This window comes from Triplophysa rosa, linkage group LG8 (assembly GCF_024868665.1).
Source record: "Triplophysa rosa linkage group LG8, Trosa_1v2, whole genome shotgun sequence".
Classification (NCBI taxonomy): Eukaryota; Metazoa; Chordata; class Actinopteri; order Cypriniformes; family Nemacheilidae; genus Triplophysa; species Triplophysa rosa.
Window position 1 is genome coordinate 25,752,434 of NC_079897.1, and position 26,257 is coordinate 25,778,690.

Consider the following 26,257-nt stretch of genomic DNA (forward strand, 5'->3'; position numbering starts at 1 on the left):
TCTTTTGACCCCTTTTACGGCGTTAACCCTTGACGTCACGACTATGCACCAATCAGCGCACAGGAAGGAGGGAGCTTAGAAAACATGTCGTCCATATCGGAGCTGTACGATGTCACTTGGGAAGGTAAATAACGTATTTTTTTGTTTACAACGCATTGTAATGGCTTCAGTGTTTCGGTGTATTCATTTTTCATGATCCAAGTTATGTGCTTTTGTAATGCTTCGTGATTTTAGTCTTTTAACAGTTAAGCTTTTCATTCAGCATAGCATGCTAAGTAGCCAGTTAGCTTATGATTCTACAGGGTAGTAACAAAAGCTGTTTATTAGGGCAACAACATCCTGTGATATCCTTGCTTAATATTATATCACAAAAATGTGAGTTGTGTGTTAAATGTTAAATAGTTTCTGAAAGCATTGTGCCTGTTTTTATCATTGCTAACTGTTAGTAACGTTAGCTAACACAAGACAGTTGTTTCATTTAAGATTGTTCTGACTATTTGGCTTTTATGTCTGTCCGGTCAGTTTATGTAAATGTTTTACATAGTTTATTTGAGAGCAGATGTATTTAAGCTGATGTAACGTTACATGTCAACCATTCACAGCTAGAGATTTAAACGATTCAGCTGATCAACTCTTGATGTTCTTTTTGATTCTCTGTGTAATACAGCAAATTTATCCATTGACAAGCATTTTGATGCCCAGTCACTCATCATATTTATTGTGTGTGCTTTTGTATATTGCCCAAATGTACAGAAGTGTACACTAAGCAAAGCAGAGATTAAACTCTTAAAAATCTACTATAGCAGATTTACTATAGTATTACTATAGTAAAACCAACTGTGACAGATATATAATATGCTATTTTTGGAGTTATTATTGTATTATTTATCGCACATACCTGCATGGGAATTAATGTTTATTTTACCAGTGGCAATTATGATTATGAATTGTTATAGATATACAGAAGTTTAGGATTCTGTTTTATATAATGAGTTTCAGAGTTTAATTCATATGAGTTATACATTTACAAGTGTATTAAAGAGCCATCCATGTATTTTGCTTGTTTAATGTATTACAAATACCACAGTGAAAAATGCACTCTTAAAGAACTATATAGTTTTTTTAACTATAGGAGCACGCAGCATGTATATGAATTTCACATGTGTGTGTTTTATTTATCTGTTTAACTCTATTATATGAATGATTGCAATTGAAACAGTATTTTTTACTATTTTATTCTTATCTAGTTAGTTTGAAAAAGTTTTATTTATAAAGAGTCAAGATGGAGGTCTGAGTCAGAGGACATGTCAGTCTAATGGATCACTTAATTGCTAAAACAAAGCAGTCAGATTAATAAAGAAAGAAAGAAAATGCAAGCTATAATAATGATAAATAATTGATGAAAAAACAAATGAGAGGGCTAATGCGTTTCTTTATTACATTTCAGAGATGCGTGACAAACTCCGTAAGTGGAGAGAAGAGAGTTACAGAAACAGTGAGCAGATTGTGGATGTCGGTGAAGAGCTGATTAATGAGCACGCATCTAAACTGGGAGATGACAGTAAGTACAATTAGTGTGTCTAAACAAAAACAAAGCCATGCACAAGAACCTTCCGTATCGTCTCCATTGCATTCTCATTTACAATGCTCTTAAAGTAAATGACTTGGTTTTCAAAGGCAGTGGCAGTCCTTAAATAAATATTAGCTTAATAAATACAGCAATATTTTGAGTCGCATGGTATTCAGCCACCGATTAATATTAATTTTGCAATGCAGCAATGTCTTTTGAGTCAAAAATGTCAGTGCAATTTAGTGCAAGAACGTGTTTAGTCGAATTTCTCAAGCACACAAATGCTGATTTTAGTAAATTGTCATTTTCGTTTTATTTATTAAAAACATTCCTGTATGTTATGGGTTTGACTTGTAAAGCCGCTTACTGCACATGTATTCCTTGAATGCACTCTTTTGGACGAAAACATCTGCCATATGCATAGTGATGGCCAGAAGTGTCATACCCAGTCAACCTGAGTTTGCACTCAATTGAAATGCAGGAGTCATCTGTATGAATCATAGACTTAATCAGTCAGAGAATTCACTTCACTAAAAGGATGACTCACTCGAAATGACGCATAAAACCTTGAGCATTGAGTTTTGACCTTGCGTACAGAAGTTTCTTATCTTCAACCTTGAGTGCACGTTAGCATGCGCCGGATGAGTGTCTGCATGCACGTGTGTCATGTATGTTTTTGGCATACATTTCACTTTGCATCAGTTAAATTACATGTTACTTAGCTAATTAAGGTAGTAATGTTAACAAAGACAGCTTTCGCTCACAATTTGACTGAATACTATTACTATTATGTAAAATCATCTAGTATGCTATTGGAACTCGTTGTGAAAGTAATGTTTTGTTCCCTAATGTCTGAGCTTATGAATAAAACTATTGCAGATTATTAAAAACAACACAACACAATTTTTCTTTTCTCTGGTCTTGGTTTGTCTCTAAAGGTTCAATAACAAAGAGACTTTTCAGCTTTTCTTATTAAATTAATATGGGTTTATATGGCAGACACATTTCAGATGGCTTATTCTTTATTTGCTTTGGTCAGTTAGCTTCTCTTTCCAGGCCAGACAAGCAGATGAAGTCTTGCATTCATGTTGTCAAGCATAGCCTGTAAAGCCAAGACTCCTTTCAGCTAAAATCATTATCTCAGAGGTGATCCAGTCCTTGATATTGGCTCTAAAACTCACTTCATAGATGACAATTTTGGTTTACCAATTGTAGAAATTGAGCTCTTTTCTATTCAAATTGAATTTATGCCATTTTTCTTCTCATCTGTATTGTTATTTTAAAACCACATGTAATCTCAAATAACTATTATTAAATGTATCTTGGATGTTTTGTCACCACCGGTTGAGGAATCTTTGCAAACAACAATGAAGGAGCCAAGTCACAAGTTGCCAGATAGCCCTTAGAAAGACATTTACAGTGATGCATGTACTCATACAAGCAAACAAAAAAGAATAATGTTTCCGTGGCTCTAGGAAGAGTTTCAAAAATCTAGATAGGGTCTGTTATCTTATCACGAAAAGATAAGTGAAAATTTTAGATAGACATCGTTCTCCCTCTCACACAAATGTCTGAATGTAGTGAAATGTAGAATTCAAGCACTCGCTGTGTGATGACTAGTTGCATTTTATTGATTCATGGTGGATTTTTATTGATTCATGATGGATTTTATTGATTCATGATGTAGCTTTTTCGGCTACTTTTTTGTTGTCGTCTTTATGATTCATACCGTCTTTAAAGAGCAGGCTAAACACATTACACAGCTTGGTTTTATTGAAACCAGCTCTTAAATTGGCTGTGAAACAAGATGGTAATTATCAAAGCACGACTTGGAATCATAAAAACAGAAAAAAACCTCTAGGCATTTGTTTGTTTTGGCATATCAGTTTTTCTTGCTCTGCTGAATTTTCTTGTTCTTTTTCAATTAACACTGTTGAAATCATTCAGCCAATAGATGTGGGCATGCTTGTCGAAACTCTTCAATTTCATCAGAAATATCAGAACTTATGGTAAAGATAAGTTCACCGAGGTCACAAAAGCTCCTGTGAATTCTATAATTTGTTTTAAATAAAACTAAGAATTGTGTTAATGTTTTTGTCACAACTGTGATGTCAACTCTGTCACACAAATTTAAAAAAATAAATGGCGGTGTTGATGTGCATGTAATATTTAAGAAACAAACATGTTTTGTGAGAAAATTGAAGAAGCAGAAGGTTGTACCCACATGTACATGTGAGAATGTTGGAACAGATAAATCCAAAAATAATTGATTCAAACATTTCTGTCCTATTACTCAAGTATCAGCGAATAGGTGCTTAATTTCAGCATGTAACATGTCATGACATAAAGATGATGGAAATCATTGAACTGATACATAAAACCAATGAATACGCTAAGGTTTTCTTGTCAAAATTCATCGTCTAGGTTTTATTTGGCGTCATGGTGTGAATTTCTTGACCGTTTCCATAAGACCTGCCAGCTAGTCCACACCCAGAGATTACCAAGATAAACTCTGTTACTGATGGATGTTTAAGATGGTCTTTTCTAATGAAACGTCACAGTTTGCTTGAGTTCAAATGGGCTGTATGTTCATTCATCATCTTTGCTACAAGGTTGAAAAATAGGCCTGCTAATGTGGTATCGCTTTATGCTTGTCTCCTTCACCCAGTTTGGATAATTTACGAGCAGGTGATGATCGCGGCGCTGGACTGCAGTCGGGACGATTTGGCCTGGGTGAGTTTCTGTTATGCTTCAGTGACTTTTTTTCTCCTTTCGTCTTGCTCACCTGCCCCACATCAGCCACCGCAAAATGAGCTTTTCACCCTGCTTGCCAAATCTAAAATAGTTTTCAAACATAAAAGCACATTTTGTCTGTTCTTTTTAGAGATGTTTAGGAAATGGTTTAAGAGGACAGTAAAAATAACAGAGGTGCTCAGCCATAGAAAAAGATGTTACTTAGACCCTTCTTGTTGACTTTAAAAACGTAAAGTAGTCAGTTTCTGAGGTTCCTAGCGGTGGCTAGGAAAACAGCGGGAAAAAACGTCTGTGAGCACAATGGGTCAGTCGGGTTAAGCCACAGAGCAAACTTTCCATCCGAACCAGAAAAACATTGGAATTGACAGTAACCATCCCTCACCAAGTCATGAGTGTGTAAAAAAAACCAGGACCCAGTTCATCTCGGAGGGAAAGAGCTGGTAAATGTAGCATCCTGCCTCTGACTTTTATAGTAGCCAGTGTGGAATTGTGGGATCCCGCTGTGCAGCGTTCTAAATTCTCACCCACGTCACTTGCAATTTTTCACGTCTTCCCTCACAGCTGTATGGCCGACCTGTTTATCATGGCATCCACGGACAGAAAAGTTACTGTTTCACTTTATGGTCAGCAGAAGCCTTCCCTGTAATATTGTCTTGTCAGACTAGTCACATCACACTTTTTAGAGTAGGTCTATAAAGTTTTAAACGTTGTGGGTGAAAAATGGACAAAGCCCACATTTCATCACCCCTGAAGGAGGATTTTTGAGGGCTTCATAATATAAGCTTGGCAATGTCAGTCTCTGATGAAAAAAATTAAATTCTTTCTTTTAGAATTAACTACAGAAAGTCTGATGTTAAAAAATACTTTTAACTACTGGTTATTTGTGCTACTTATCTGTTTGTGCCACAACTTGGCAATATCTTAATCTTAAAATTAAAATCTTAAAATTAAAAGTGTTTTGATAGGTCACATGCCAATATTTGGTGGTTTTAATACCCATTTATGTGTTGGTGTGTTTTTAAAGCATAGTTTTCCATAGTCTGGTAAGTGAACTGTCACATCCATAACAGCCCATATTCCTCATAAATGGGCACATGAAAAAATAATAAAATATAGTAACTATTTTGTGGTCTATAAAGGGTCATCCCTTCTCCATTTGTCTGGTATTATTGCTTCTGGTTTGTACATTTCAATTCACAGAAATCCTACAAAGAATGTTCTCCAAAAGTATCCTTATTTGTCACATCCTTTACGAATGATTTTTTCTTTCTTTTAAAATAGAAAACTTATGCATTGACTGATATTTCCCTGATGTCTGGACTCTATCATCAGGGGTTTAGTAAAATATAAACAGATGATTCAATATATTGGTAATAAATACATTCTATGAGAATTTTTATTTCAAGTTTTGACTTAAAAAGTCACACCCAGAAGCTAGAATTGCCCACATATTTCAAAGTTAACTGCTTTGTTTTTGTTAACATTGTGAATTGTGTTTTGCTGGTTTATGGACATGCTCACATCCTCATGCTCGCTGGTGTTGTTGTTCTTTGCGTAGAGTTGTCTGCAGGAGCTGAAGAGGCAGTTTCCAGACAGTCACAGAGTGAAGCGATTAGCAGGGATGCGGCTGGAGGCTCTGGAGAGGTATGATACACCACAGCACCCTCTCAACACCACAGCCTTGGATAGGCTGCAGGGGTGGGGGGTTCTGGGACGTGAGCGGCAGGATACGTGGTAAGGGAGGCTGTTTATTTTTCAAGCCACTGTCGCTAAGTGGGAAAGCGAGAGAAATGGGTTGAGCCTTTTGTAGTCCAGTGGCTCTTTTGCCTGAGCGAGGAATTCCGGTCTTTCCCGATATTATTTCGATAGTCCCCCCACCCCTCTTTTTTTGTTTAACTCCCTGGTTAGGAAAACAAGCCAGGCCAGACCTGTAAACACAGGCGCTCCCACAAACCTAGGCCTGTGTTTTCTCTGCTAGAGAATTTCGCTCTCCATCTACTTTTGAGCAAACAATTACGCCAATGGTAAATTGATGTTAATGTATAGAATTTCAAAGGATTTCAGGTCTGTTCGGTCTGGTCACCATATCGTCGACTTGTTTATCGCTTATGCCAGGAGTCGTTTCATAATTGTAAGTGATCACTCCTGCGCAGTCAAATTTGCTGTATTAAATAAACTGCAAATGTGGGTCTAATTGCCATCAGACGCTCGGCCTCCCCGCTCCCACAAAGCTGGATCCTACGTAAACAGAGTAAGTCGAAGCGGCTGGTGCCGTATGAGATGTGCCAGAGAGAGTTTGAGCTCTAATGTGGATGTGAGAGAAGGAGTGGCGTTGGAACTCGATGATAATGGGAACCAGAGCTGCTTCTGTTGTTGGTTGAGGGCTGAAACAGGTTTTGATCATAAGGCCGGGGGTTTGGCTGCGTAAGCATTAGCTTCGCAGGTTGTCCCTAATAAAAAATCGAGCTCGATTCCATCCCGCCACGCTTATTCAACATGACAAGTGAAGTGCCTGTGGCATCATCCGCTCCATTACTCAGAATACACTTTATGAGTTAAGCATCGTAATTCATAAACACGCGACGCTCTCCAAGCCTCGGTTCAGGTTGAAGAGGCCGATGCTCTGATGTGCTTTGAGGAGAGTATTTATTTGGGTTTTTGACATCTGTAACTCATATACGTGTCTCCTCGGAAGGCCTTTTAAGCGAACGGCTCTCAGAAACGATGCCTGATTTGTGGTGGACGTGCAGGCTGATTTGTTTAGAGGTAAATTAAAGTGCAGGCAATCATGTTTGTGGATTACTCACTTCGGCGAGCTAGTGAACCTTTGACAATACCGGCCATTTGAGCTGCTACGATAATGACTGTTTATTTCTGCCCCTTAGATACGCACAGAAAATGTATTTTCGGTCACTATGGAAACACGGCGCTGTGTACACAAGAAGTTGGTTACTGTGAAAAGTGTATCTGATATCCCTACCACCAAATTTCATATGAGCGACGTTCTGTTGATTTTCCTAAAATATGATCTCCCTTTGCCGGTAAAGGTATGAGGACGCCAACAAGCTGTACGACTCGATACTGCAGGATGACCCGACTAATACGGTAAGCAAAAAATCTCAAGATTGTGCTTGAAACTTCCTGAAATGTACCTTGTATGTTTTTTTAACTTGTCTGTGGCACATATAAAACTTTCTCTCCCCCTCAGTGACCTGAGCCCCATCACAAAATAACACATACACACACAAACACACGCACACACACAAACACACGCACGCACACACACACACACACACACACGCACACACACACACACGCACACACACAAAGACCATTGATTTATGGACTTTAGTTGCATTAAACATTGCGGGGGCAACCCTGGCGAGAATAAATGCCTTTTCTTTTGAAGATGGGGATTTATCGCTTGTCCTGAGACCCCGTTGAGGGCTTCTCAATTCTCTTATTTTTGAAACAATTAATCTTTAGGTAACTTAACGTTTGCGGTTCAGTCTGAACTGATTTATTATTTAAAGATCACATAAGTATTACTATTGATTTCTCTAGTCTTGGCATAACACACACAATTTGTTTTGTTTTCTCGAAATATATGTAAGATTATATTGAGTGTTTTTTGGTGTCCATGTACTGTATACTGTGTTTGTCCATTCTGTTCCTACCTTAAAACGCATTGTACCTTCCTTTTCCTTCCTTTTTCTCTTACATAAGGACTTGCATGTGATCACCATGCAATGAAATACATGTGTTTTCATAACCATACTGTATTTGTTTTGGCTTAAAACACACATTATATATTTTATGCTGTTTTACACATAACATTTTCTCTGCACTGGCAAAGATAATGAAGAGCCTTTTGTTTATTCTACATCTTATTGTTTGCCTGTTTGTAACCCTCACATGCAGAATCCTCCAACAGCCTCTTCTTCGTTTTTTCCTCGCCACCAACGCTAACTGAGAGTCACCGGAAGGACAAGGCATTAATGTTTGCATTAATGTTTCAGAGTCTGCTTATGGTGTTAGTTTCTTGTGGATTGAGTTCTTACTGTATTTAATTCACATTTTAAAAGCAGTTTGGGTTGGCAGAATTATACTTACAATGTTTTATACTGTGTCTACATCGTATGCGTCGTGCCGGTCGCGTTCTGTGTAGACATAAATATACTGTTTTTCGTACTGTTATCAGGCATAATAATTGACATTGTATTGAGAGCATTTACCGCCTGTCCCCTGAATTTATTATATCATTACAATTGATATTTATTTAACTTTAATCTTTTACCGTTGGACCAGTCCGTCTTTCTTCTTCTGAAAGCGAAAGGTCTGCTGTGTTTGTTTTTCGTGCATTTTAACCGAGGCACTCTGCCTATTCCCATGATCAGGGTTTAAATTGCGAGCATATATTCAACGGCGTGTAAATAGGCAGTTGAGAAGAATGGCGTGAAAAGGATATCATCAAACCACTGTGGTTACATTACTCTTTACAATCTAGTAATCATATCGCTTTGCCCCTCTGTTAACATTTACAAGATATGAGACAAATGTTCCCTCTGAGAAATGCGTTTCTGTCCTGGTGTTGTCCAAGCAAAACACGGTTTGTAGGGAAAAAGTGGCAGTAGTGTGATTTTGTAAATGTCCCTGTCAAAGTCTTGCATTTTGTGTGACCCTAGCCTGCCGCAGTAATGAAAACCATCAGGAAAAATGTGATATCCTGTTACTGAACACCTGCAGGGAAGAATAATTTGTGAAATTCAGTGTTTATATACACTTATTGTAAACATGTTAACCACAGGCCTTTTGGGAAATCTATGTGAAAGACTATTTTGGTTCAACTGCACTGTAAGGTTCTTTATTTGAACATCAGTCGATGTGAATGAACAATACCTCTACAGCGTTTATTACTTAGAATTTCACCATTTACTAATATATTTTTGGCATTAAATAATACTCAATGAGCTTATTTTAAATAACGCTAAACAACTGTTTACCGACAAAACAAAATTAAGATGTGCTGTAAAAATACATTGCTCTTTGTTAGTTTATGCTAGCGAATGCTTTAACGAATGTTAACAAATGGAACCTTATTATAAAGTTGTCCTCTTTATTTCTTCTTCTTTTTTTAAGATAATCCAAAACTGTTCAACTGTGATAATTAATTATGCTTTGACATGGAAAAAAGGCTGAATGTGCCAAATGACATTTTCTCTCCACAGATCTGTTAGAGGATCTGTCATTTAACCAAATTTTCAAATGTGAATTGTCATCATCAATATAATGAAATGATCCTTTTACACACAGTTAAGCAGGAAAATCGCTGGAAAATAGTGTCCAACCACGTCTCATTACCTCACCAGTCTCGTTCAGAAAATGTCTGCAGCCGTCATCGAAAAGGAAATGTGCGTTTGTGAATGATCACTTAGACAGCCATCATTTTTTGCACCAGGAAGTCAGGGAAATGAAGTGAAATGGGCTGACGGGACACTTGGACTTTTAAACCCTCGCTTCATCGCAGGAAATACATGGACACTGTGAAATGTCATGCTGTGGGATTGTGTGACTGCGTTCGTTCAGGATCCGATCTGGTTTGAACTTGATTTTGGTGGCTCTCTGAGAAATCCCACAAAAACCTCCTGATGATATCACACCTATAAAAGACCAAAACACACCATCAGTGAAGCTTGTTTTTTTTTTTTGCTGTGAAAAGCATGAAATTTCCACGTGTTATCATCACACTCTCACTTGACTGTGGGTTTGGTAGAATGCACCCTACTTGTGGAAATGTTGTAGGCAGGCACCATGTGAACCACCCTACCCGGACACAGTTAGGTTCAGCCCAGATTTCTTTGATGGGCCCAAACTGGATTCCTCTTTCCTGATCTCTAAACTCAAGCCACCTCCCCATCAAATCGTACGTGTTTTTGAAATCAGGGGAGGGAATGGAATAGAATAAAATAAAATAAGAGCCCTTGTGCATTGTCGACTAGACCGTTTTGTCCCACAATCCATTTCTCTGTGGCTGGTTAGTGGGCGGGGTGGCAGAGGTTGTGGTGTGGGAGAGATGACATCATCTAGGTCACCTGTCTGTAAATGTTTGGTGGTGGCAAGGCTTATCTAAAGGCTGTTTTTTTAACATGATCAGTGGAATGGGACAAGGGCACGGTCCAAGAAAATGGCGGAAAATTGGCGACTATTGTGAGGACTTGTGAGGCATCCCAGCATGCGGGGCTGCGATTGGAAACTGAACTGTTGTAATTATAGGCTGTGGAATAGATGTGGTACCCATTAACCAGAATTGTTGAATCAACAAAAATTGCTCAAGGTTTCTCTGCCATGGCGGTGTCCAAAAAATGTTCGAACTCCTAGACCTTACATCGCTCATTATGGTTCAATACCTACAGCAATGATTTGGAAGAATTCTTCCTGGCGCATTTGTCTATCGATATGACTGTCTCTCTCTGATTAGTTTGTTCGATAAATCATTTGCTAATGCATCGTTGCATCATATTTTGTTTGTTTTCTTTGCTTCTACCCCACCAGCAGCACGCCCTATACTTTTCTTTAAAGTGGTCTTCCCATGCGAAGACTTAAAGATAGTAATCTGTTTATTTTCACTGCGATTGACAGGCCTATTTGACTTGATTTTCAGCACTTTTTGATAAACATGATTTTGCTTGTGTAAGCAACTGAGGTCAATGAGAGACCTCCTGAGCTTGACCCTTAGAATTACACACAGTTGCGGGTTTTTAAAGTTCAAAAACAGTTAGAAATGTCATCTAAACTGGCTCAGATGTCATCTAAACTGACATTTTGCAAAAGGGATAGTTCACCCAAAAACGATATCATTTACTCACCCTTATGTCATTTCCAACCTGAATGACTTTCTTTCTTCTGCACAACACGAAATGTTTTTTTTTTGAAGAATGTTGGTAACCGAACAATGGCGGTACCCATTGACCCATTGGTTTTGTGTCTGGGTAGTTGATGTGTCCTTTGGTGTGAGAAAAAAAAGAGCAATGGAGACAAATCTCTCTTATGCTATTTCATATGATAAATATAAATATTATTATAAAACAATGCCATATTAACAGTTTGTTTTCTAAATTCTACTATGTGTCACACCATGGACACCTGTGTACAATATGAAGTGAATAGGCACTGCACTGCAAAAACTGATGTGTTAAAAAACAACACACATCACTGTGTTAATAGTATAATGACACATGCTGTGTAGATTTCTACACACATAGTGTGCATTTTATTAAAAAATACCCCTGGAAAAATTAACACAGTAAATGTGTTATCTCCTGAAGGGAGGGCGTAATTTTAAAACTAAAAATACTTTACATGGTAACACATTAATTGCTTAAAAACACACATTTGTGTGTTAAATTATCTGACACAATTTGTGTGTTAAAATGGCTTGCACACATATTGTGTTAAATTTGACACAACATGTGTTGTCCCTGAACACACTACACATCACTTTTTGCAGTGTGCCATTGTTCGATGACCAACATTCTTTTAAATATTTATTTGTTTTCTGCAGTAGAAAATAAAAAATGTTTCCTTTAAAAGAACATTTGTTAGTTGAACACAATAGTAGAAAATTTGAAGAACGTCAGACGGTAATATTTAAGGCTTGTGATTGACAGTGTGAGCCGACATTCACATTTATTGTACTGTAACTCTTCTTTAAAAATTCCCTAAGTTTCATTTCTGGGTGAACTATCCCTTTAATGATTCTGTCAACATTTACTCACCCTCTTGTCATTTCAAACCTGTATGATTTACTTTATTCCGCAGAAAAAAATTGTGTTAACCGAATTGCGACTGCACCTATTCATTTGCATTGGTTTTGTGTCCATACATCACGTTTAAAATGACAAGAGGGTGAGTAAATGATGACAGAATTTTCATTTTGGGGTGAACTATCCCTTTAAAACCAGTAGCAGGTTATTCTTCTATTTGAGGGTGAATTTGAAGTCAGGTCATGTCGGTATACCACAGCGCTGCGAGACGGCACCTCTTCACCCTGTGGGAACGATGGCCGTCCATGCAATCCCTGGAGGTGGACTCTTAACGGCAGTCGTGTGAAAGTGGAGCCAGGGATTGATAGAGACAGCCAGGTCCTTCAGCATGAGAGCCACTCAAAAACACTTTAGCAGAAAGAGTCATGAGGAGCATGAAAACGAGATGATCTGGATCACATCGAGAGGGAGGGAAAGAGAGCGGAATGGCTTGGAATAGCTCGCTGTTTAATAAAGTTTCGTAAGCCCCTGTATGTTTCTATCGGTCCCAAGTGCTCGAAGACCGATATTGGGTCCAGTACATGACCTGTGGTCTTCCACCTTGTTCAGCACGAAGTAGAAAAAAGTAAAGTGAGTGAATATTAGCAATAAAATTTGATGGCTGAAACTATTTTAAATGGGTGTTTGGTTCCATTCCATAGTTTCTTTAAATACGTTCTGCGGATGAAGTTGTATGGCGATACAGAAATAGTGCGATAGTCCAAACAGCTTGAGGTTATAGCTACGGCCTTATTTTACCTGTCATCTATAGTCCAGAAATGTGAAACCACATCTTCTACTGATCCAGTAAGTACTATCAGACTCGTGTATAGTCGAGGTTTGGCAGCTCTTAGGCTTCATTTCTTGTGTGTGTTAGTGTGTCTCGGCTTAAAGCGGCAAGTGAAGCAGGTTCGTTCGGCTGCCTGGTTGATGGATAAGTGGATTTGGAGTGACGGTAGTATCATAGCAGTTCCAGATTTATGGCCTTTCAGACGTGACTCATGCCCAGCTTGATGGGGTTTGGTCCGTGCTGTGGTAGCAGGGAAGACCCACTTTATCAAGTGCCAGTCCATAAATAATATCTAGGGCAGAGAGGTTCTCTTCTAATGGTAAAGCTTCTGCATCTCGGTCTCCTTTTACCAGCAAAGGGAAAGAAGCGGCCCTGGAAAAGTCGTCAAAACCGGCGTAATACTTTCTGATTCAGATTGATGAGATTCTAATCCGCCTGAAGGTCACTTCTGCGTCGGAACAAGGCGGACGTTATTTTGTGGCTGATGCAAACCGTGCTTCGTAAGTTTATGTGAATGCATATGGCCCACGGCTCTTTGGCAGCGGGCTGTTTTCACCACTTAAATAAGTTGAGTCTTCACTTATCTTCTCCCGTTCGAGCGAGCAGCATCCTCGCCTGTCCCTCAGCAGAAAGCCGATGCTTCGCACGCCAGAATCCGCAAACTTTCTAATCTGATAAAGACATTACTCTTCTGTATCTGCTGGTATATTACTTATGACTTGGATGTAGCGTGTCGGTAATAATATGCTTTCAGGGAAACGTATTGGACGGTCTTATGGTGCAAGGCTGTTTATTACAACACGGCCTCGGGGGAGGAAGGCCGAACTGCAGCAGCGCCCGGCACGGTTGACACGCACCCGTGATGTCTGTTGCTTTAAATCGAAATCCAGATCAAAGTATCGCAGAGTTTAAAGCTATATAACACGCATCTAAGGAAACGCATACATGTAAAATGCACTTTGAATAAAATGTCTGCCAAATGCGTGAATGTAAGGCTGATGCTGGAAGGCTATTTTTGATGTTGTTTAACACTTGTATTTTTGGATAGTTTGAATAATAAAAAGTTTAAATGTGAACATGTTGCATTACATCATAGCATTACTTGCTGAGAGTTTAAAAATACGTCATTTTGATATAGCATCAAAAGCAACGTCTTGCATGTCTAACCATGTTTTATCAAATTTTTGTAAATTCAAGATTTTAGATTTTGGTGCCTCTGCTCAGGGGCGTAAATCTCATTTAACAGTAGGGGGGGACAATAAACATAAAATTTCTCAAGAGCAATTTTTGAAGGGGACACAAATAATAGTCAAAATTGTACTTACTGCGTCACAAAGCAACAATATGCGTTAAATTCATAGGTTTATCATTCAGACTTGCAGTCATATTATAACTGCCACGTACTGTAATACAAGTGAACACCTAATAAAGCTGTTTCCATTTCCATTTTTTTGTCTCTGTTGTCAAGACAGGAAACAAGTATAAAACACACTACCCATGATACTACATGTTAACAATGAGTCACTTTTTAAACACTTTTTAATTTTTATCCTGAGTTATACTGCAACATCGTCTGACAAAGTCACCATACATCTACATTAAAGAGTGGTGGTTATTTTCCCATGTAGTGCACTTCCTCTGCCAACAAACTATGTGCATAGATGTACTAAGTTCATGTTCATGTACCCAAACAGTCAGTTACAGTAACAGATGCTTAAATTCTGTGTTGTACTCGTTGATGAATCGTCGAGTTTCAGTCAACTGAATGTTTAGCGTATCCGCCGTGCACACACTGCACAAAATAGATGCTGAGAAAATGAGCTTTTCCAACTGAATGAAAGCTGTGCGCCTTTTGTGGACAAAAGGGGTCTGAAATTCGCTAAATATAGTGCCAAAGTCACTAAATTGTCACCGGTATGGGCGCGACTGTGTGTGACACGGGACCTGAATGGCAAGGATCGGTGGCTGATTGTGGCCGTTAATGTTAACATTATGCCAGGTCGCCCCAAATAAAACAATGCATGGGAAACAGCTTCGGCGTGTTAGTTGCAGTGTGTGACGCACTATTGTAAACAAGCTAACGTTAACTAGCTAAGTAACGTTTTAATCTGCCATATTAGCGATTCCATGTTAGCGTTTTAATCGCTAACATGGAAAAATGCATCAGTAATCAGCCTTTTTTGCCACAACTAAGTTATGAATGAATCAGCATCAACTACATTAAAGAGAATCACTTCGTTTAACGTGAATAAAATAGCCTTCCTACTGGAGTTCAACAACCACTGCTGAACTGCGCCGCATACCTTACTTATGTGTAGCGTAGGTGAGATGAACGGGGAAAGCAGGGAGTGGGCCAAACCACTGTGAGGCAGGGGACTGTTTCTAAACTTAAAACGCATTTTTTGCGTTTGTATTTTTTTCTAATTACACAATTAGTTTAGGTATACATAAATATATTTAGCACAATAGACAGTGTGATTTTTAATGATTTGGGGGGGACAACCCTCGGATGGAGGGGGCGTGTCCCCTCCATCCCCCCCCGGGATTTACGCCCCTGCCTCTGCTGTTCCTACTGTCTAGGGCTCGGAACAACTGGGGGATTTGCAGATTCCTTCAGCTCACAAATTTTCTATGATCTTTTTACATCCGTCTTTCACTATTTGCTCTTTTCTGTTCCAAACAAACACTTGAAACACTAAAGCCTTAATCCTCTGTGATGTCAACCCACAGGCAGCACGGAAGCGCAAGATCTCCATCCTGCGAGCGCAAGGCAAAAGCAGCGAAGCCATCCGTGAGCTCAACGAATATTTGGAGCAGTGAGTGTTTTACAAGAGGATTTAGACCCCCGTTCTCCTCCCCTTCCCCTCCACTTTTTAATTAAAAGTGGTTTTGCATGTGATTGAGTGGCCCCCCCAAGCCATTCCCTAACCCCCCTTTTGTCCCGAGTGGCCTTTCTGATGAGCTAACGACCACTCTTCTGTCTTGCAGGTTTGTGGGAGACCAGGAAGCATGGCATGAGCTGTCCGAACTCTACATCAACGAGCATGAGTAATGATTTCTCACTTTGTTTTATTAGTCTTTGTTATACCCCCTTAAAGTCAGGGCGCGATAGGATCATTACTCTTTTGGGAACGGCTGAGAAGGGTCGAGAAGTTGATAGTTTGATTAATATTGCCGTTTATGTAAAATTTCCATAAGTTTAAAAAAGTCTCTTTTTATTGTATGACCTTTTTTTTTTTTTGATTTACATGGTCTATATGGTGTATCTTTCCTATAAGACAAGAAACAAGTGTTTGTGTAGGTATTAAGTTAATTCAGCAGTAAATCAACATTTTACTTCTTACATTGTAAAAACCTAAAATTGGTTATATTATTGCGTGTCATTATCAGTAAATCACCAAACACCAAGGTGTCAACAAAATATCCAGAAGTTGTCTGTGCGGAACGTGATGTTTAGGAGGGTTACGAGGTCACATTCACCGCAAACTTGCAGGTCATTCTCAGGACCTTGCGTTGAAGCCTGATGGTTACTGCTGAGCGTTGGGACGCTTCAGAGTAAAAGCCAGTGAAATGCCAGTCTCAGCCAGGGGGCCCTTCTTAAAGCCCGGTGTCTGTTTGTCCCACGGAGTAGGGCCTTAATAGGATTTGTTCCTTGAGCCCTCTCTTCAACTCCCGGGAAAAGATTGCGCTCCCCTGCTGATATCTCTTTTGCCAGAGGTTACTTTCTGCCACGCATCAGGATTGTAGGGAACTTTGTGTATGTCTTGTCTCCTCCATCCTTCTTTAATTGTTTTCGACTTATCATCTGCAAGGTGGGCTTTGGGAGTTAGTGTGCGTTGTCACGGTCAGAGGGCGCAGGCCGTAGGAATGCTGGCGCTCGGTGAGAGAGTCGCTTATTAGACGGTTTTGTGTAAAGGGCTTTATTGCTGTAGCAAATCCAGGGGTGAGAGGATTATCTGCCTGCTTAACACAACTTTTCTAATATCACACCATTCTTTGACAACCCCCTATCTATAGGCGTGTCAGTGTCTGCTTTTTATTTTAGGTCACAGACTCCCTTTTTTCCATTTTCCTCCTCTTCCGGCAAAACCCGTATTATCACCTTGTCTACGCTGTGAAAGAAATGAAAAGGGGAAAAAGTTCAATTCCCAAGAGAATGAGGTGCCACCCGTTCTCCCAACCAGTCAAAACAAGATGAAGAGAAACAAACGCCACCCAGCTGATTACGCAGCTTTGAGCTATGACAGATTCATGTTCAGATTTTCTTTTGTAATTGAAATGCAATTGTCTTAAAAACAATTATATATGGTGCAATAACCAACAACATCTTTGCAAACACAAATATAGATGGCGGTCTTGGTCCATTGGCTATAGTGTTGAATGAGGTGTCATGTAATCCTCAGGTGTGTTTGAGTTAGGAGTCATGTTGGTTGATGCCCGTGTTGCCTTCTCTGTTTCTGGCTCCATCTCTTTCTCTCACTCTTCGCTCCGCTCTGCCAGAGTTTATGGCACGGCAAGAGCACATCTGAAAGTTTTTATGGAGAGGAAATGGTAATTGCAAGCAGCCTTCAACCTTCTGAGCGGCCTGATCTCACTGGCTCGCTCTCTCGAACTCTCTCACTGTCTGTGTTCCTCTCTCGCCCATCTCTCTTTTTTTCTTCAAAGTCTCTAACATTTTCTAAATGGCTAGATAGGCTCATCATCTCGTGCGAGTCGGTAATGCCAACGCTCTTTTTTTTCCACCCAAAAAAGCCTCGTTTACGTCAGCGCGTTTTTTTCTGCCAGTTCTTAGCCGTATGATTGCTCAAGATTAGCATCCACAACTAGATTGGAAGCGGTCCAGCTCTGTTTCACGATTTGATGTGTTGTGATAAATAGATTTGTGTGCACAAGCACGTACGATGCGGGCCTAGATGTGTGGACCTCGCACGAAATGAAACCGAGTGCTAGCTTACAGTAGCTGAAAAGGCCGTGCGGTTTTAGGAACGTGTCGATGTTAGAGACGGTAACAAGCATTTCGTCCTCGTCACTGGCGTTTGGACACATTCGGCTCATTTTTGTGTCTTGCGGCTTTGCTGTAATGGTCCTGCAGTTCTTCGTGAAATTGTTTGGTTATTTGGTCGGTGCGATGGGAAACGCTCATGCCCGTACTGTATTCTCATATAGTCGAGAGCGTCTTAGACATGGAACTGTAGATTAGCGTAAGATCAACAGCTCAGCAGTCTGCTTAGTAGTGATCTCATCCAAGAAGGGACAGATTGGTAGACGGCGTCTAGAAATGCAATGACGATCTCACGGCTTTTGCCCCTCATTCATCTTTTAGGTTCTGGAAAAGAGGACTAGGGCAGAATTGCCACCTCTGTTGCAAAACTTCATTCATCATTTGACCATATGGGCATTCATACACAGATTTCCATTAACCCTCTTAAAAGCTGATTAAAGGGAAACCTCAGACCGTCCCGTCTATGACTGTCAGCGAGACCGAGCTCTGCTTTGCATAATCGGCCACAAAGCTACTGGGAAATGTTTTAGAGTATGTGTTACCCTCATTTGTATTCCCGCAGTTATGCGAAAGCGGCGTTTTGTCTCGAAGAGCTGATGATGACAAACCCGCACAATCACCTGTATTGCGAACAGTACGCTGAGGTACAGTAAATGTCTTTTTCCATGCCTCACAGTCTATAACTCTGCCTTCTAGCGTTTGTCAACTACTCTCAACCAGGTCAGTACGCCTGTAACAAAACATTACCTTCGTGTTTCTTTTCCGATCTCTTGCAGGTAAAGTACACCCAAGGAGGGCTGGAAAACCTCGAGCTGGCCAGGAAGTATTTTGCGCAGGCACTGAAGCTGAACAACAGAAACATGAGGGCCTTGTTCGGCCTTTACATGGTGAGATCTATACTGCACTTAGAAAACAAACACTGAATACAGGGGGCGTAATTGGTGCACGTAGGGCCAGTCGCATTCTGCGTTTCCATTTTCCGTGTTGGAAAAACCACCGGTTGTAATTTTGCTGTAATGTAACCCTTTGTGGGGCATTTCTGTGTTTATGCCAAAGATAAACAAACCTTTGACAACAAAAAGAATGGAAGAGAAATGGCCGCTGCTCTTTCACACGTTGCTCCGCTGCAGAGGTTTCGGCAATATCTGCGCTGAATAAGCCTTTCATCTGTATTTATTTAAACAGGATGTTGTCCATTAACACCAATGCATCATTTGTAAGTGACTCTTGACATATGAATACAAACAGCCAGCCAGGAGCAGAAGGCTGACAGAGCGCGCAGGGAGCCACACACAGACGCACTATTCAAACATACGGTCGCGCACACATGCACGCTTCGGTAGTGCAAACACAGAGCCGCGACGGTCATCAGCTGTCTTTGATGTGTGATTTGCATGTGTGTCAAGGCTGGCAGAAGCAGGCACGGAAGCAAGTCAATACAACAAAACAGAGAGAGATCTCCCTCTAAAGGGAGACGCTGAATGTGAATGACCTTTCCACCGGTATGTGGCCAATAGGATGAGACTTGCCAAAAACAACCACCTCACGAGTGTTCGAACTGTTGCAATACATAGCACGCGGCCTCCGCATTCAGTGTTTTACAGCATCGTAGGCGCACCCCTTACGGGAAGGCTGTTCTTAAAAGGTAGGCAACTTAATTATGCTGCCTTTTAAGATCCCTCGTTTCGCCAAAATCAAGGCATCGAATGTTCCCTTCACGAAGAAGGAATAAGTATTTCATTACTGAGAAGTATGTACGGAAGAGGATGCAGGCCAAGTTAAATAATGAGATTTTTCTTGACACACAATGATTTTAGTCCTCAAACGAGCTAATATTCTGAAAAATATAACCTTTATTTTATATTTTTACATTTTGTAATAATATACAAGTAGTTTAATCTTGAATAATAGTGACTTTAATAGTAAAAAAAGATTCTCTCGTTTTTATATCACTTTGACTAAGAACTAGAGATGTACTGATACTACATTTCTCCACCTATACTGATTATTCTGGTACAGATTCTGAAAATTCAGTTAATATGTCTTTTTTAAATTTTATTAATTCATATTATGACTATTAATATTGAACATCAAACTGATGATGCTTCTTAACATTTTCTATATACAGAGCACGAATTCAGTGCATTTTCCTGTTCTCTTTTGATTGACAGGATTTATCGGCACTGATCATCGTCTGTTTTCAAACTATTGGCCGATAGCGACTATTGGCAGATATATCGGTGCAGCTCTAGATGTAATGTCATTTTATCACTGACTTCTATAGAAGGGCAGGTGTCTATGTAGGCACCGAGGCAGCTCTCTAGGTTTTGAAACCGAGATCGTGCTTCTGGTGACAATAATTTAAAAAAGTATGAAATACACACACCAAAATCCCAAAAAATCTAGAAGGTGCCAGAAACAGATGAAGCTGATTGGTGCGAAGTTAAGGTTTCAGCACATTCACGGGGAAAGACTTTCACGTTCCAGACGAAAGAGTCCTGTGAGCCCTGCCGAGGGGCTCTGAAAGCAATAATGAGGGAACGATCGAGGATTAGTGGTTGTGGAAGGGAGATCTTTGCGCGGCTGGATAACATGATTCACACTGCACCACGCCGTTCACACGCCGCCTCCCAGAAACGCCCAGCCCCTGTCAGCACTGCATATCTCTGATGCAAGACACATCAGCCTATGATAAGTGACACAGCGGTCTGACTTTTCGCTACACAGCCAGGCCCAAAACCCTCACATTTTCCACCCTTTAAAAAATACCTTCTATTGCCGTCTGGGTTTAGCCACCCTTCCATTATGTGGGCTTTAAGTGGTAGAGCATGAGCATTTGTCTCTATGACGCGTTATTGACACTTTCCAGGAATGGAGATACAGTCCTTGTAACAGAAACGGTTCAGTTATAGATTTTGGGGGTTTTTGCACTGATTTAGAACCTGGTTGTGTATGAATGTGTGTGAACTCTATAAAAGAGAGAGTTCACCCAAAAATGACATTTCAAACCTGTATGGCATTCTTTCTTCTGCAGAACACAAAAGAAGACATTTCACAAAAGAAGATATTTTGAGGAATGTTGGTAACCGAACAACAGCGGACCCATTGACTTGCATTGGTTGTGTCCATACAATAGAAGTGAATTGCTGCCGCCGTTGTTCGGTTACCAACATTCTTCAAAATATCTTCTTTTGTGTTCTGCAGACAGAAGAAAATCAAACAGGTTTGAAATGACAAGAGGGTGAGTAAATGATGACAGAATTTTCATTTTGGGGTAAACTATCCCAACTGTATTCCCCTGCTGTGTAAATACGGCCGCTTCGTGTCTCCTCCATCACTGTGGTATGTCTCACTCTCGTTTGTTTTCTCTTTATCTTCCTCTCTTGCAGTCGGCGAGTCATATCGCTGCCAGCCCGAAAGTTAGCGCAAAGGTCAAGAAGGATAATGTGAAATACGCCGCATGGGCCACCTCTCAAATCAGCAGAGCCTATCAGGTGAGAGAACTTCACAAGTTACTGTTATTGTGGTTTGGTTGGCTGCCTGGTTTCTCTCTTTCTCACCGATTCGGGGCACAATCTGATACACAGACAGTAGAGCACATCACCAGACGGTGAGAGTATGCCATGCCTTCACGCTGGTTGTGCACTGGATGCGCGTGCCTGGGCAGAGAGCAGCTAGTATGTTGACTTAAGCCCACAGGGCCTGGCATAGTGTTTCGCAGCTGTTTTCTATGTCTGCATGTTAAAGCGCCACTATCCCTATGAAGCATAACAGCTGGTGCCAAACACAGGCTTTGGGGGTTAGGAAGGGGAAAGTATGCAGTGTGCACACCACGGCTGCACAGGGAGGCAATAATGATAGCAGAAGAGAGGAAAATTTTAAGTGTAGCACAAATGGTATCACTAAGGGGGTTTATACTGTTGCCATGGTACACAGACTATAAATATTATAGATTTATTCCTAATCTTAACTGTCATCAGCGTGGTATACATTCCTTATTCAAGCATTGACTATTAAGTGTAATAAAGGGGTCTTTACTCAGCAAGTGGGGCTATCAAGGGCCACACAAAAGCGTGTGGGTACTGTTAAAGTGTTTCCTGTGTGGTTGGAGGACTGGTGTCACACTGTCTAGAACTGAGCCCCTCTATATGTTGGTGGGTGTCTCAGTGCCATGGGGTCCCTCAGGGCTGTGTCATGAGATCATTACCACTTAATTCTTGTATTAGATTCTATTGGCAGCACTGACAAACAGCAAGGCAGACCTTGTTGAAAAATGGCAGCTCTAATCAGTACAAACTTGAAATTTGAATAAACAGGAACTTGCCATTAGCGCTGAGGGGACCAATTATATGTACATGGTTACAAAGTTATCCTGAGGGTATTTTAAAACTTGGCCAGTTTTCTGTAAGAATTTCCAGACCACCCAATACGGTTATTAATGTCACTCGTTCTATCTTCACTTTATCTATGTATCAAGGATTTCTCTTTCTAGATTCCTTTATCACCTGATCTAAACTTTGCCTGAGCAGAGACCCCACTTACGAGAGCGTCATTGGTTACGGGTGGAAATGATTCTTGACGTCCTATCTTGATGTCAAAGACCATCAACAGTATTATGTGTCAAGACATGGCAGTGACAATTTTTTCGGATCTATTTTTAGCGCATTGCATAGGCTAGTCCCTTCCACAGTGTAATCTGATTGGTCCAAAGTCATGTTCCCTATAACCCTAAACATCAGATGTTAATTTTCAATGAGGACAAAACTTAAAGGTATAGTTCGCCCAAAAGATAAAAAATCTGTCAAAAAAATTCTTTTGCGGGACAGTCGTGGCCTAATGGTTAGAGAGTCAGACTCGTGACCAGAAGGTTGCCGGTTCGATTCCCAGGGCCGGCGGGTAACGACTGAGGTGCCCTTCTTACCCCTACTTGCTCCCGGGCGCTGCAGTGATAGCTGCCCACTGCTCCGGGTGTACGTGTGGTCACTACTTGCTGTGCGTGTGTTCACTACTCTCTGGATGGGTTAAATGCAGAGGTCACATTTCGGGTATGGGTCACCATATCTGACTAATAGTTCACTTTCACTTCACTTTATTGTGCCGAACACAAAAGAAGATACTTTGAAGAATGTTGGTAGCAAAACAACATTAGCTTCCATTGACTTACATTAGCTTCCTGTACATTTCTCAAAATATCTTCTTTTGTGTTTTACAGAAGAGTCATACACAGGTTTTGAACGACCTGGGGGTAAATAAATGATTTTATTTTTGGGTGAACTATCCCTTTAAGACAAGACATTTTGTACATCTAAAGCCGTGAGTTATAGTCGGTCAGTTTTGGAGGAACAGTTAAAGAATTAACCCAAGGCTGTTCTGAATAAGCCATCTATCCCTTGCCCTTCACTGTATTCTGTACCTGTATTTTGTCACAGCAGGTTGGAAGGTCAACCTGTTGTATTCTTTGCTTTGAAGAACTTCTGAGGTCTTTCAAAGAGAAGTTGATTCTCTCTAGCAGAAAAGCTTTGATTGATGAGGTCTTTTGGAGGTCAACCTCCAGGTATGAGCCACTGTAAGCATACCTTTATGTAAGAGGATGCAAGTGAAGAGCACCTGAAGTGGTCACATGCTGGCCACATTGAAGTTCTTTGAGAGGAATTAAATTGTTAGAATTGAATTTGATGGCATATCCTCGACTCATCTCTCTTCTTCCTAGCACTTGTCTTCTTGTGACTTCAAGAGTAAATGCATTAAGTTCGTCCCCCCGTCTCAATATTGAACTAATAATTCACAACTGACAACTCACAATCTGTGTTAGCTGCCGTCGAGGCTTGCGTCATTACACGTTTCATAGAAGGATGACTCATCTCATTGATGGATTAGGATGCACCACAGGACTTCTGATGCGTAATGCTGTAGATGCAGGGACCAGAGATACAGTGTGGTCAGTTTGGTATAGAATGTGCAAACAGATTCTTTTTTAATTTGGGATTAATAATGAAAGGCATTGAGTTAGCATGCATGCATCATTTCTGTGAAGTGCATTTTGTGCAGGGACTGGTGAATATTGAGTTGTCCTCTGCACCATTTATTGAAGTTCTTAACTTTTATGCTGGTCTGAAAATTAAGTGTGATGGAATCCATCATTTAGGAGAAACCACAAAGCTCACTTGCACAATGGGGATTTTGTGAGAATGCTGGGAAAAGCAGCTTGGCACACAGACCACATATCATCTCTATTAATCTAGCGAGGTTTCCTGGTAAGAAAATAACATTTGTCTCTGTGTGTGTACACGTCCAGCAGGACTCGTGAATGATTTGCGAGGAAACAGATATGCATTTCCAAATCCAGAAACGCCAATGCCATGCTTTCTCTGCCATGCTTCATGTGCTTATTTATATTTACCCAGTGAGTTCACTGGCACTTCTTTTTGTCTGAAATAGTGCTGTTTACTGTACAGGAATCAGTGCTCCGCCAGGCAATCTGCAAATTGCTATTAGAACATTTCTTCTGATTCGAGAGCCGAATGGTGACATAACCAATTACATGACTACATAACCTGTGTGCAGAGTGATTTTATGAGCCTATGAGAATATTAAGATAATTCATTTTAAAGTAATTTAATGCTGCATCTTTATACCATCACAAATGTTTTTTTAAGCAATGGAAATTATTTTCCTAATTTCTAATAAAGTTATTTCCTAATAATTAACTTGCACAATTCATTCATGCATTTTATGTTTTCAAATGAAATGCTTTTTACATTTTTTTATATTTCATATATTGTTTTTGTATTTTTTTATATAATATATATTTATGGTGCTCATAAGTTAATGTTATTATTGTTAACTTAAATTCTGTTGATTGAAATCAAATATAATATAAAAGGTCAAAATATCATTTTAAAAACTTGAAAATTAGAAATGTATCCTTGAAAAAAAGTTGAAGTTAAGGCACCAAAATGATTAACTTAAAATATGTAAAAACAAAACTGAAACATTAAACAATTAATATAAAGAATAAATAATAAAATGACAAAATTAGCTAAAAAATGTATATGAAAACAATGAAAAGCTCATTTAAAATATTAGTAGAACTACAATAACTGAACAGGAAAGTAAAGTTTTAGCCCAAAATATATTCCAGACTTAAGACGTGACTAATGAGAAGAGATACAGAGCACAGCCATTATCAGATAGTGGATTGGTTTGTTGTGTCAATGACCCGAGGGGAGGATGGAGAAGTGGGCTTTGGCCGATGTGGTCAATTTGTTCTGTTTGAGGAGCAGACAGAATCTCAGCAGATGAGTCACACCGGATGTGGCAAAAGCGTGACTAAGTATACTTGGCCACGGGGCTGCTGGGTCTTCATGAGCGAGCGTGTGACTCATTAGGTCGTAGTAGCCCTTCAATCCACTTGCTCTCACGGGACGAACAAGGAGAGAAAGAAGACCTGGGACTGCATCTCAATTACCACAGTAGTGCAGGATAGGCCAGAGGTCAAAGAGCTGCCATTGAACCCTTGAGGTTTATCGCACCACTTCTAACGGTCATTGCTCTTCATCCTCTTAAAATAAAGGATGAATCGTTTTATGAATGCAGCTCATGCAAAGAGATACGATACTTGTCTTTTAGCATTAGCATGTTATTGAGTCTGACGCGCCGCAGTGTTTGTGTTCGAAGTAATACGTACAAAAACATTGGTAATTCAACAATGTCCCTTCGTCAACCTCTCTCTCTCTCTTTTTTTTTAGATTGCCGGCCGTGGGAAGAAAGAGAACAAATGCTCGGTGAAGGCGGTGGAGGAAATGCTGGAGTCCATGCAGATCACCATGTCCTAAACTTCAGCGCTGTCCCCCATTCCCCCAACCTCCATCACCACAACATCATGGCAGCGCTCCCTGCTCACTACAGTACACCACCGCCACCACCCACAGACCAGACCACCCAACCGCCCCGGCCTACGCTCTCTCTATCTGTTCATCCATCTTTGTATTGTATGAGGTTCCTGGACAGCCTTCATACGCCCCCAGCCATTCCACACATTTTCTTTTTCCAAACTTCAGCACTCTTTTTATTAATTTATTAAGAGCTTAGTGTTTGGATTGATTTGGGGGAATCGACCGTGTCTGCGATGGAAGTGAGAGCGCAGGGAAAATCCGTGTTTCGTAACGTTTCTAATTCTAAAGGTCGTTGTAGATTTAAGGCTGTGATTAGCGAGTGATATTTAACAAAGAATAAAGATGTGACTTTGACTAGCGACGCTAACTGTACATGCAACAGAATAACATTATAAAATATGTCTTTTTGTGAAATAAAGGACTGCATTTTTTTCAACAATGATT

The 26,257-nt window shown here is 40.1% G+C and overlaps 1 protein-coding gene across 1 annotated transcript; it reads left to right on the top strand.

Annotated features, from left to right (window-relative positions):
- The first annotated feature begins 34 nt into the window (after nt 1-34).
- emc2 (ER membrane protein complex subunit 2) lies at nt 35-26,257 on the top strand. Its single transcript, XM_057340035.1, has 11 exons — nt 35-124; nt 1,448-1,561; nt 4,239-4,303; nt 5,883-5,968; nt 7,372-7,429; nt 15,647-15,732; nt 15,905-15,964; nt 18,481-18,562; nt 18,695-18,805; nt 21,308-21,412; nt 25,667-26,257. Exons 1-11 carry the CDS (start codon nt 85-87, stop codon nt 25,751-25,753), a joined length of 894 nt encoding a protein of 297 aa, XP_057196018.1. The 5' UTR covers nt 35-84; the 3' UTR covers nt 25,754-26,257.

Coding starts and splice junctions, on each gene's coding strand:
- emc2 (XM_057340035.1), top strand. CDS start 85: ATGTCGTCCATATCGGAGCTGTACGATGTCACTTGGGAAG. Junction 15,965..18,480: donor CTCTACATCAACGAGCATGA/GTAATGATTTCT, acceptor GTATTCCCGCAG/TTATGCGAAAGCGGCGTTTT. Junction 21,413..25,666: donor AAATCAGCAGAGCCTATCAG/GTGAGAGAACTT, acceptor CTTTTTTTTTAG/ATTGCCGGCCGTGGGAAGAA.